Source organism: Lutra lutra, chromosome 11 (assembly GCF_902655055.1).
Source record: "Lutra lutra chromosome 11, mLutLut1.2, whole genome shotgun sequence".
NCBI classification, from domain to species: Eukaryota; Metazoa; Chordata; class Mammalia; order Carnivora; family Mustelidae; genus Lutra; species Lutra lutra.
This window is the reverse complement of record NC_062288.1, coordinates 95455084-95467808: the sequence shown is the minus strand read 5'-3', so window position 1 is coordinate 95467808 and position 12725 is coordinate 95455084. Positions and strand designations below refer to the sequence as shown.

General features: G+C 49.3%; 1 protein-coding gene across 1 annotated transcript in view; it reads right to left on the bottom strand.

Annotated features, from left to right (window-relative positions):
* TMEM178B (transmembrane protein 178B) overlaps positions 1–11009 on the bottom strand; it is a 340361-nt gene extending 329352 nt beyond the window's left edge. The window contains exon 1 of the mRNA XM_047695273.1: positions 8941–11009. Coding sequence (XP_047551229.1) covers positions 8941–9322 — 382 coding nt within the window. The 5' untranslated portion in view covers positions 9323–11009. The remainder of the gene's footprint in view (positions 1–8940) is intronic.
* Positions 11010–12725: the final 1716 nt, after the last annotated feature.

Below are 12725 nucleotides of genomic sequence, written 5' to 3'. Positions count from 1 at the left end.
TTATTTTTAAATACTGCTGAATAAAAGATCTCTGGTATGATGCATACAATCTGGTTGCAGTGTGACCCTTGGAGGATGGGCTGGGGGGCCTGGGATACAAGGGTAGGGGGAAGGCAGACTAGTTAAGGATTTACCTCATCAGAATTAATTACTACTTTTTAAATAAGGCTAAGACTTTACCTCATCCTTCCACAAATAACAACTCTAAGAACATCCCCTAACTGCTCCAAAATTCGAGAGCCACTCAGGCCCCCAGGATGTAAATCTCTCCTAGAACCAAACTTGGGGACTGTATGTATTTGTCTTCTCACACACTTCCTCCTTTTGTTTGTCCTCTGAGGACAGAACTGTGGATTTTACTCAGGATCCGCCACCTCAAGTTAGGTGCCTGACATAGTTGAGAGCTCAAAAGTCATTTTTAGGTTAAATACAGGGAAGTGTTCCTCATTATGCAAGGATTTTTAAATGACCCAAGGAATGTACCCATTACTTTTACTTGTCTTATATCTTGGTGCTCTTTAAATGTTTTGTTTTAAAAAATAAGCCAAAAAAAAAAAAAAAAAAAAAAAACAAGATATGATACTCAAAACTGTTAAAATGTAAGCCCTACGAGGGCAGGAATTTAGTCTGTTTTATTAACTTCTGTATCCCAAGCAATACCTGAGCTAACGCTTAGCACCCGTAGGTGCTCAATAAACGCGCTGAAGGCATGAAGATCTTTGGTTATGAAGTAGGCCACACACCGACCAGTAATCCAGTTCCTTTCTCTGTGAAGCTTTATGATTTCTTTTCATTTCATTATTTAAATTGTGGTGAAACACAAAATTCACTATCTTAGCCAATTTTAAGTGCACAGTTCGGTGGCACTAAGTATAGTCACATTGTTGTGTAACTATCACCACTTTTGCCCATTAAGTGTTTACCTTTTATTTTTTTAATAATTTATTTATTTATTTGACAGAGATCACAAGTAGACAGAGAGTCAGGCAGAGAGAGAGAAGGAAGCAGGCTCCGTGCTGAGCAGAGAGCCCGGTGTAGGGCTCGATCCCAGGACCCTGAGATCATGACCTGAGCCAAAGGCAGAGGCTTTAACCCACTGAGCCACCCAGGTGCCCCAAGTGTTTACGATTTTTTAAAGATTTGTTTATTTGAAAGAGAGAGAGAGACATGGAGCTGGAGTGGAGGGGAGGGGCAGAGGGAGAGAGAATCTCCAGCAGACTCCGGGCTGAGGGTGAAGCCAGGAGAACCCACCCCACTCCCCTCTCCCCCCCACCCCCATCCATCTCACCACCCTGAGATGGGACCTGAGCCAAAACCAAAGGTCGGAGGCTTCACTGACTACGCCACCCAGATGCCCCTCAGTGTTTACATTTTTAACTCCAATCTGCAAAGTAGCATTTCAAACCATTAGGAAAGAGGGGAAGTTTTGTTCCACCATTGGGTGGGGGAATGAAATGAGCTGCTTTGTTTCCCCGCTCTCCCTCTGGTATGCTAGCATCCTGGGATGGTCCCTTTCTCTGTCCTTCCTCCCTGGGTTTCTCTTCTCTCCCAGCTCACCTTTTCTCAACCATCTACCTATTGTTTTTGCTCTATCACCTAAATTAAACTTTCTCATCAAATGTTAGAGTGTGAAAGGGCCCGAAGTTTATGTAATCCAAACTCACTATTTTACATAGGAGGAAACGACGTCCTTTGAAAGAATGTACGCATTTTCTCAGAAAAAGCAGCTGTCCAATCCAGATGTTCAAATCCATTTTCTGTCCACTCATCCCCCAGGTCACACACTCCCTCCTCTCTCTGTGCAGTGTTTGGAGTACATAGTTACAAAAGAATCTGCATCTGAATACATTTTTTTTTTTTTTTTTTTTTTTTTTTTTTTTTAGAGAGAGAGAGATCACAAGTAGGCAGAGAGGCAGGCAGAGAGAGGAGGAAGCAGGCTCACTGCTGAGCAGAGAGCCTGATGTGGGGCTCGATCCCAGAACCCTGAGATCATGACCTGAGCCGAAGGCAGAGGCTTAACCCACTGAGCCACCCAGGTGCCCCTGAATACATATTTTTGACTTTAGTCCCCAATTCCTAGATGTTCACATGCCTACATGTGGAGGGTCAAACTAGCCAGAGTGCTTAGGATTCTGCTGGAAGACCTAGGATTACTACTAACAGCAGAGAGGGGAAAAAATTATTTTTAACTGACAACCCAAAGTGGAATATACAGAATCGACCCTGTAATTGATCCTTACCAACCCTACAGTAAAAGGATAAATAAACCAACCTTCTGGAACAGAAACGTGGCTCCTGACTTTGTTGACTCAGTAGAAAGAACTCGCCCCCTCCCCGCTTCCCTGACCGGTTGATTCCTGATCCGGCTGACACAGATGTGATCTTCCGAGGAAGAGCCTGATCCAACCACAGAAGACAATGAATTTGTCATTGAGCGAGGGTGTAAGTTCCCTCAGGACAAGAACCATGTGATGCCTCCTTGCTTTCCCCAGCGCCTAGCAGAGGGCTGGGCACACCGCAGGTGCCCAAAACACAGCACACACCCACCCTCTCTGTCTTCCCACCCAAGCACTTGCCCAGAGTCAAGGGCCCCCAGCTGTCTGCTCTGGCTGGTTAGTTGTGTTTCAGCGTGATGAAGGAGGAGGGCAAAACTGAGTGCATCCACTCCTACTTTTGGGGGGACACACGATGCTCATGCAGGAGACACACTCTGTATGTAAAGACCAGGCCTGGGCTACTTGTATGTGTTTGCCTGTGAGCAGGTCAAGCCTCCCTATGTTTTATTTTATTTTTTTTTAAAGATTTTATTTATTTATTTGGCAGTCAGAAATCACAAGTAGGCAGAGAAAGGAAGGCAGAGAGAGAGGGGGAAGCAGGCTCCCCTAGGGAGCCCAATATGGGGCTCGATGTGGGGCTCGATCCCAGGACCCCGGGATCATGACCCGAGCCGAAGGCAGAGGCTTTAACCCACTGAGGCACCCAGGCGCCCCAAGCCTCCCTATGTTTCAAAACCAAGATGAAGGGGACCACTTAATTTTGGGCTTACTTGTCCTGTTACCCCTTTGTGCTTCCTAAGAGCAAAGACACCTCATGGCATTCACTCCCTCCCATTATGTTCTACACTGATTAGTTCATTAGCTATTATTTTTATTCCGATTGGCATAAAGTAGTACCATTTTTAGTAGCATTATTTTTAAGGAAGTAGCATTACTTTTTTTTATAGTAAGCTCCATGCCCAGTGTGGGGCTGAACTCACAACCCAGAAAGCAAGAGCTACGTGCTCTGCTGACTGAGCCAGCTGGGCTCCCTTATCTTTATTTCGTATGTATTTATTTATTATCTATTTCTCGCTCCTGGAATGCAAGCTTCTCCATGATGCCCCAGTCCCTAGGCTCTCAATGAATATTTGTGGAATGAATGAGTATGTCCTTCATGGCTCTAAGCTCAGCATCTACCACAGTGAACAAAACAGATACTCACAAATCACATAGCAAAGTGTGTATGAGCTTCTGTCAGTGGGTCTCAAAGCAAGGTGTGCGAACCACTTTAAAACGATCGCCCTGCTCAGAGCTAAGCTGAAGTCAGTCCTCAAGCAGCTCTCCCCGGGGTGAGACTCTAAAATTAACTTCCTATTCCTTTTCCAGTTTGAGGAATCAAGATACGGGCCTCTTCTCCATCCCACCCCTGCCCCAGCAGACTCCATGGTGACAAGAGAGTACAGTGGGTGTCATCAAACCTGGAGCCAGAATTCGAATCTTGGCAGCTTCACTTCCTTATGGTGAGACTTGGCAAGTTCATTGACATTTAGACGCCTCAGTTTCCTTAACTGTAGAATAGCATGGAAAAAAATGATAACACCCACCTCAAGTGTTATAATGAAGAATAAATTAGGGGCGCCTGGGAGGTTCAGTGGGTTAAGCCTCTGCCTTTGGCTCAGGTCATGATCTCAGGGTCCTGGGATCGAGCCCCGCATCAGGCTCTCTGCTCAGCAGGGAGCCTGCTTCCTCCTCTCTCTCTGCCTGCCTCTCTGCCTACTTGTGATCTCTGTCAAATAAATAAATAAAATCTTAAAAAAAAAAAAAAAGAACAGATTACCTAATATATGTAAAACTCTAAGAGGAGTACCTGGCAGCAAGTCTCCAATTATTATTATTAATCCTCCCTGCCTGATCGACAACTCGTTTCTTTTAATGGGGTTGAGAGAGGGAGAGGAGAGAACAGAGGAGCATGTGAGAATTCTGTGAGTCAAAGATGGAACATGCATAAAATATAGATTTAGTGTAACTGATCACGAACTCAAACCTTCTGCCCAAAACATTCAAGTAGCAAAGTTTGTTCAAGGATAGAACCATATACTTAAATCTAAGCTCCAGTTATCATGTTTGATCGTCCTCACCTGAAACGAAGTATGTGCTTGTTCTTTTCAGAGGCTCTAGGCTCCGTGCAGCACTGTCCAATGGAGCCTTCCATGATGATAGGAACGTTCTCTCATCTGCACTGTCCAACACGATGGCTACTAGCAATACATGGCTCTTGAATGTTTGCATGTGGCCAACACCACTAAGGAAATGAATTTTTAATTTCATTGAATACTGGTTATTTTAAAGATTTAAATAGCCACTTGTGGCCAGTGGCTACCCTACTGAGTATCCAAGCCCCTGGCCTTGGCTCTTCCTTGCTCTCCAGCTCCACGCTCGGCTCCTCTCCCTCCCTCCAGCAGTCAACACTCAAAAGGCTGGACTGCTGTTTCACACCTCCATGCCTATGCAGATGCTGCCCTTGTGGCCTCAAATGCCCTTTCCTCGCCATCCACCTCCCAACTTCATGAAAACTGTGTTCAGATTTCACTTCCTCCGGGCAACTGTCCCCAACCCCCTCCTGGCTTCTCTCACCCCACTGCCAACACCATCCATCACTGCCTGCTCCGTGCTTCTCTGCATCTTTTTCTGCTGCTCTCATCACCCCATAGCTGACACATATTCCCCGTGACCCTAACAGACTGGGGGTATTTTAAGGACCAGGTCTTATTCATCGCCGAGTTCTTGTGATGTGTGCCCATCACATAATATATGTACAGTACCTAACTGCTGAGCGCAGTATCCTATCACTATCACCTATCACTATATGTGATGCTTTGTTAAATTAAGCCTCAGTATACCGACAACCACTCCCTGATTATAAAGATCAAATTCTCTTATAAGGCCTATTTTCAAATAGTAAAAAAAGTTTTTAGAGTCTCAGTTGAAGGTCTCTTTATTTTAAGCCACAGCAGTATAACATTTCAGAACAAATCAAAGAATATAAATGTTCCCTGGAACAAAATCCTACCTGTAGCTGCTCCTCCTAAGGGTCTGAAAGTCTCTTGAATTTCAGAAACTGATCCTGTCATGGATCTGTCTCCCCCCGCCCCCCGCACCACCACCACCTCGCTTGCAGTGACTTAGTAGAGAAAACTGACACGGTCGGAAAGCAAGAAGACAAGAGGACTCGATTATGGACACAGTCATATGGGAAATCAAGGGTGATCTATCCTTGCTACACCCTCAACCCAATCCTACCTCTAAGAAGGAAATCATCAAAATCTTATCTAATATGAAAAATAATGATTGTGGGTGATATGTGTCTGTTCAGTAAAATACACTATCCAAAAAAAAAAAGTATTGTTTCCCTTATTCCTTAGCAAAACTTCTGGGCTCAAAAAAACTTCCTTGTTAAATTATGTAGCATCTGCTGCAATATTAATCTGCCCTGGGAGCCACCCTGGTTCTTTTTTTTTTTTTAATCACAATTTTCTAACTAATCCTTTATTTGGATTCCCACACAAGTGTTCCTACAATTAGAATAAGCTTTTGATGGATACAATTCCGTAAACCTTATTTGTATGAGATATTTCTCAAGGACCAAAATACATTCTGGTGAATGTGTTTTACAAATGATTTTCTTTCCTGCCCTTCAGGAACTTACATTCAATAAGACAAACAAATAAATACACAGTGACCAGAAATGCATATTTTTTAGTACAATCACGGCAGCAGGCATTGAAGAAATGGATTTCAGAGAGAACATGCATCCAAAGGACTTCATCTTCAAATCAGATATAGATTTGACTTTTGTTTTCTTATTAATTATGTGGTTTTGTTTTATTTTAAAAATGCACAAATAGCACTTTCTAATGTAATGAACATTGATTAGCAAATGATTGAGTTACATGGGGCTGTATAATCATTTAGATAAATCTCTAGTTTTCCCATAATACTGACAGATTTTACACAGTCTTTTCTCTGGTTTCCCTTCCCCCTTACCCAACATGTATCTCCCAGAATTTGAATCTAAGATGTTTCCCTGAAAGACAAAGGACTAACAAATCTTTTGAGGCTATTAATGAATACTACGAGGTAAGTATCTTTCCCTAAGTTGCCTGCCTTAAATTTAAATACAGGGATATCCATTTCCTTTTTTTACTTCCTTCCTAAATCTGCCAATCTAGGAAGAACGCTGATTAAGTCTAGAAATGATGTTCTATGTTATTGGAATTGCTTGTGAATTCTACTAATATAAGATGCACTTATTTCCAAAATGTGTCTCTTGTTGCTTAGAAAAGAGAAGATCTAGCTTTCACAGATTATGTTTTGATGTTAAAAATGAAGATAGTGACCTTAAGTCCCCCGAGATTTGTAAGGCTGGCATGCCATCTATCTCAATAATACCTAACAAGAATGTCAAACGGACAGAAACGGCCGTGGTAAGCGGTTGTTTGCAGCTGACAGTGATTGCTGTATTTTGGGTGATGGGGAAGAGCGTCTCCATTAGTTCAAGTGAAATACAAGGTTCTGCCAACACTGGGTATCAGTGTATTCAATCCCCCTGCTGAGCCGTGTCCATTTTCTGTTGCTGCAATTAACAATCAGTCGATACAAAGTCAAAATGTTGTACACTCTTCCCCTATCCCTTTCCCTGTCTCTGTTTCCAGCTTCACCGGAAGAACATGTCACTATGGTAACGAACATCTCTGGTGCACAGACGAAGTCAACCCTTCTAGCCAGATTGCCAGGCAAAGCAACATGGAATCAAAGCCCTCAATGGAACCACCAGAAGGCAGGGATTCCACCCCCCCTTTTTCTGAGTGGAGTGAACCAATGCCAGACAGCAGGATACCCGACCCATCTTGTTGCAAGAGACATTTACAAAAGGAAATGCAAGAATGTCCTTCAGCAAGTCCTACCACTGTTTATCAGTCATTATTAACATAATTCTTCCTCTCATTTCAGCTAACTTCCCACCATGTCAATTTTAATGAATGCGGAGAACAAGAAAGGACAGAACACTTCATGAATCTGTGAATCTGAACACTGTTACAGTCACCCACTGCCAAACGATTCTGTTTTCTCTTGCTTTCCTATTTCCAAATCCAAACCAAGTTACTCTCTTCTGGAATGCTCTAATACCCTGCACATCTTTACAAAGTTGTGGAGCTCCAAATGGGTCACCCTGCTCTAACATCAGCCTAACCATGAAGCAGTTGTGATGTTTGTAGTAATAACACACTCACAATGGAATGAGCTAAAATCCCTAGTCATTCCACAGAAACTGCAAAGCAAAAATGAAGATGGATTCTCCTTCTGGACTTAGCTCACCTACATCTGACTAGCCACCGAGACCATACCCACTGCTTGTCATTCCTAAACAACTGACTTTTTTTTTTTCAAATTAACTATTTTTTCTGATCAATTTCAACATTTTTCTAAATCAAAGGACATCAGTTCTCACAAATAATATTTTAAAACAGCAGCAAACCTGCATTATAATATTAAGGGACAGTAAGAAGTATTTTCCATCAGGGCCTCAAAGACTTTGCAGATAACAACATCATTTTCACCCTGGCTTCGCCACTGAATAGTTGAGGAGACTGACACACAGCTGGGGGGGGGGGGGGGACAAGACCCAGAAAATCACACCATAGCTTCCAGAATGCAACTACCATAGAAGAGAACGCATTCCCTTCTCCAGAGCAATATTAATATATGTCCAAACAATATTTCAGTGGATTAACGGAACAGGGTAGTCCCCAAAGTCTAAATCAGCCAAGATCTTACAAATTGCATCAGATGAGGAGACTTTTTTAAAATTATGTGATCACACTCAAGTATCCGAAAAATTTTCATCATTAGCAAATGCAGTCTGTTTTCTGTTTTGTAATACTTCACGTATTTTTGATACAAATCTTCTGAACATGGTCATTTTTTTTCCTCTTAGGTGCCCACTTTGGTGTTACCTGAGAAACTACTTTTTATGTGTTTATTAGGCCCTGTTAAAATTTGATGCACACAAGTCACTTTTGTCAACCACCTCCCCAGAAGGAGGATTCAAGAATTGTGGTATGATGCTCTTGGTCCCCAGGCCTGCAGCTGCATTGGGGCCGAGGCTGTGATTTACTATGTTTATGGGACCAATGCCTGCACGGTGCTCCGTACAGTCTAGCGCTTAGCAAATAAATGTCTGTGGCGTGAGTAAGGCCTTCTCCGTGAGATGCTTCCCCTGAATCAGTTCAACATCCAAAACCAAGATTAAAACTAGGAGGCTGTCTGCCTGACACATCATTCTCCGATTTGGGGCTTCCTCTGCAAACAACACAACATGAGGGATTCCCTCCGTTCTGAGACTGATGAAGCATTAGCCCGGATTAAAATCCCTGGCCCACGATATCCCACGGGAATCCCAGCGGACCAACGCAAGACCAGAGGCCGGCCAGAGAAAGGTAAGCCTCCATTACCAGATACCGGGAGGCAACTTCTGGCCACTCCGAGGCTCAGCGGGGCCTGGATAACCTGAGCTCCTGGAAGCAGGAGGCCCGGGAGACTGTGGCCAGGCGAAGGGAGAGTGTGACCGGGCCTAGGAGGCGCCGGGCTCTCCACAGCGCCACGCCTCGCGCCTTGCGCTTACCTTTCCGAATAAGGGCTGCGATCTCGGGGTCGAAGCCCTGCCGGTGGCACTTCCTCCAGAGACCCATGTTGGTGGAGTTGTACTGCCGGCTGCACTCGTCCACCGGGCTCATGGCGAAGAGCTGCCGGCGGTTCCGGGCCCGGAGGAGTTTGCCCTCCCAGCGGTCCAGGCGCGAGCGGCTCGCCCGGAGCGGCAAGTTGTTGTTGTTGTTGTAAATGAAGCCGGGGTCGACCCGGCGGGTGTTGAAGGCCTTGCACCTGTCCCTGTGCTTCCTGGCGTCCGTCTCGTACCAGTGGTCCGAGCAGATGGCCACGGCCAGCATGCCGAGGGCGCAGAGCGCTAGCGAAAGGCCCGTATAGAGCAGTAACCTTCCGGCAGCCATGCCTCCGCTTGGCGGCTACACCATGGGCATGATCCGCCGCAGCCTCGCCTTCCCTCCGCGCGCCCGGAACAAAGCGGCGGGCGGCCAAGCCAAGGGGGAGGGGGACCGGAGGGGGACTCGCGCGGCGGCGCCCCCTCGCCCCCGCCTGCCGGTGCGCGGCCCGGGGACTGCAGGGATGGGGGCGAGCAACCTAAAAAGTTCTGATCCGGGGAGCCTCGGGCGGGCTCCTGGGCATCCTCCGGGGCAGGTGCAGCCTCGGGCGGCGGCGAGCGGACAAGACTGCCTCCCGCCCCCTCCCTGCCCCGCAGGAAGCGACTGCCCCGAACCGGCCGCGTCGGCGCGCAGCCGGGCTTCGGGTGCAGCTGCCCTGGGGTCAGAAACTAAACACCAAGTGCCCTCGGCTGCCGTGGGGCTGCCGGGCTTTCTTTGTGCAGGGTAGCGACGGGACCCACTCGCCTGGCTTTATCTTGGGGTGAGGGGATGGAGGCTATCACGAGGAGCTGCGCGACGACCGGATGAACCCCAGCACCCGCGAGGCGGCCGGCCAGCGAAGGAAATCTCCAGATGCTAGGGCCGGCTGTCCTGAGTCCCGGCTGGGTCTCCCACTCAGCGACTCTCCCCCTTCCGGTCTGCAAGCGAAGAAATGTTCTTCCTCTCTGGGTTGGGTCTTTTTAAAATCTCCGTCCTCTGGTCACCAGCAGGTCCCTTGTTCTGTCTGGCCAGCGCGCTGTGCTCAAAGGCGGGCTGCCCGTGGGTACACGGTCGCTGCCGACCTCTCCGCGCGGGCTCCCGGGTCGTCTGCGTCTGGCCTCGCCATTCAGGAGGCCCCTCGGGCCGACGGTGCGGTCACTCGGACGGCGTTACCGGACGAGCCTTGGCCCGGGACTGGGGACGACTGGGCGGCAGCTGGCGGGCGCGAGGGGCTGGCTGCGCAGAGGAGGGTGCACCCGGCAGGACGCACGGCGCGGGGCGCGCGGAGCTCCGCTCGCGGTGCCTTCAACACCATGGACAGGTCGCGCGATCGGGGCTCACCGCCAGCTGGGGAGCCAGTCCCCGGGCGTCATGCCGATCTCCCCAGCGCCCTCTTCTTCCTGAGTATCCACCCGGCAGGTTCCAGACCCGCCTCTCCCGCGACGCCTCTGCCTCACTTCATCTGGCTCCCAAGTAGCCCCGGGAACGTGCTGCCCAGGTGCAAAGAAAATGCTGCAGGCACCGAGGAAAACAGCGGCCCCGGCCCTTCAAAACAATCCGCCCCCTTCTCCCGCCACCCGAGCCCGGCACTGTAGCTGTCTGCTCTACCCAACTGGGGTCAGCCGCTCTCAGACTGCACCATTTTCTTCGCAGCCCACCCAGGAGCCGAGGCGCCGGCTCACTCGGCAGCGTGCAGAGAATCCCGTCCCGGTCTCGGCGTCCCACGATCAGGCTCCTGGCGCGCCCGTGCCCGCCGAGGTGAATGGGGCGAGGGTGGGGGAGGGAGGCTGGGTCGCTGAGCTTCCCCTCCCTGCCTCCTCCTCTAGCCGCGGCGGCTCCGGGGCCTCGCGGGCCCGGCCGATGCTGGGGAGCCGGAGCCCAGGCTGCGCCCGGGGTGCTCGGGAAATCGCAACGCCCAGCTGCGAGCGCCGGAGGAAGCCGCCGCCGCGCTCGCTCGCTCAGGCGCTGGGCGCTGCAGCCTTGGCTAAAACCCACAGACGAGAACACGGAGCGCGCAGCCAAAAGCTAGTGATGTCATCCGTGCAACGTGAGCCTCATCTCTTATTTTTCTAGCATCCTTAAAGATAAACTGCACCATTTCCCAGGCACGAAATGTCTAAGCCTTAGTCTTTGACCAGGCAAGTCAATGGTGTCTAGATAGGTATGTGCCCAACCACATCCATATTTATGCACATATACATATATGTGGTATGTAGCATGTTTAAACGCATTATTATAAATTTAGGGATGTTGCGTCCATCTCCTATTTATCTCTTTTCAGTGGTGGAAAATTCCCTCAAATGGACCATAGTTCTTTAAAGACTGCTTATTGCGGAGTCGGCGTCCGGAGGGGCTGAGGAAGTTCCCTGCGTCCCCAGTTTTGGCCGCCGGTGTCTTGGACCACATCTGATCTTTGTTTTCTCCCAGAAAGCTACAGGCGCTACCTTGCTAGCTACAGGCGTTTCCCCCTGGGGCCGAGCGCGTCGGCGGGGTTGCCACGGCCAACCCCAGTCTAGCCCCACGCCAGCGCCAGACACCCCGACACACACCCACCTCCACCTGCCTCCACCTCCCTCCCTCCCCAGCAGGAAAGAAAAAAAAAAAAAAGGAAATTGATTGATCCTTTCAAGGCCGGAGGAAGAGAATGTTAAAGGGGGGGGGGGGGGGAGGGCTTAATGGATATTTTGAAAACGCCCGGGGGCTCGCTCTTTGAGAAGGGGAAGTGGTTATATGAAACCTCGGCGCCGCATCTGTCCTCATCTGGGTGGCGGCTGGATTTAGGCTCAGCAGGGGCTCTGGGAGGCAGTGAGGCACCCCAGACCTTCAGCGGGTGGGCCGCAAGCGAGCCCCACTTCATCCCAGAAACGCCCCCCCCCCCCCCCCCCCCAGCCTCCCGGCTCACGTGAGACAGCGCCGCAAAGGCTGGGAGCCTCCCTCCCAGATTGAAAGCCTGGGTTTTTCTCTCTAATGCTCTCCCTCATTTGCACCCGCACTCCAAAGCCGGGGGCCCGCACTGCGGGGGAAAGAGCTACCCCGGGGGGAAAAGAGGGTCCGGCACCCTGCTTTGCACAACGGGGTCTGCGAGCCAGAAAGAGCGCACCTCCACCATATTCTTTTTGTCTTTTTTCATCCTCCCTGCAGTTTGAAAATCTGGAACGAGGCGTTTCAGTGCCATCTAGTGGGGGGAGGGGCGTGCCTCGCTTTCCGTCCCTGGATGCGGCAATGGGATTTGCTGAAAGGAATAGCAGAGCCTGAGGATGTCCGCTAGGTTCTTGGGCGCCCGGCTAGTGAAGAGGCTGTGGGCATGTGCCGTTTGCCAGCGCCTGGTCCCCTGGGTTCCCTAGGATGGCGAGGTGGAGCCAAGAGAGTTGGCCACAGTGTCTTCTCACCCTCCTTTCTACCCTCCTCTCACCACTTCCCTCTCTCCCCCAACCGTGAAAATGTGGCAACAAGAGCAAACACTTTGCACATGCAGACCATGTCTGAAATTTCTGGAGCTATTTTATTCTGTAAAGCCCAGAAGCACTTTTAGGCTAACAGGATGTCTGTGTTTGACTATAGGGAGGAGGCAGAAAGGTGAAATGATACCTACAAGGTCACTCGGCAAGTTGGGGCACACCCAGCATTAGAGCCCCCATCTCCTGATTCCCAGCTCTGCCCTTCCCTGAGAGCCAGCTGCAGGAGGGGCCTGGGAGACCCCTAGAAGCCCAGA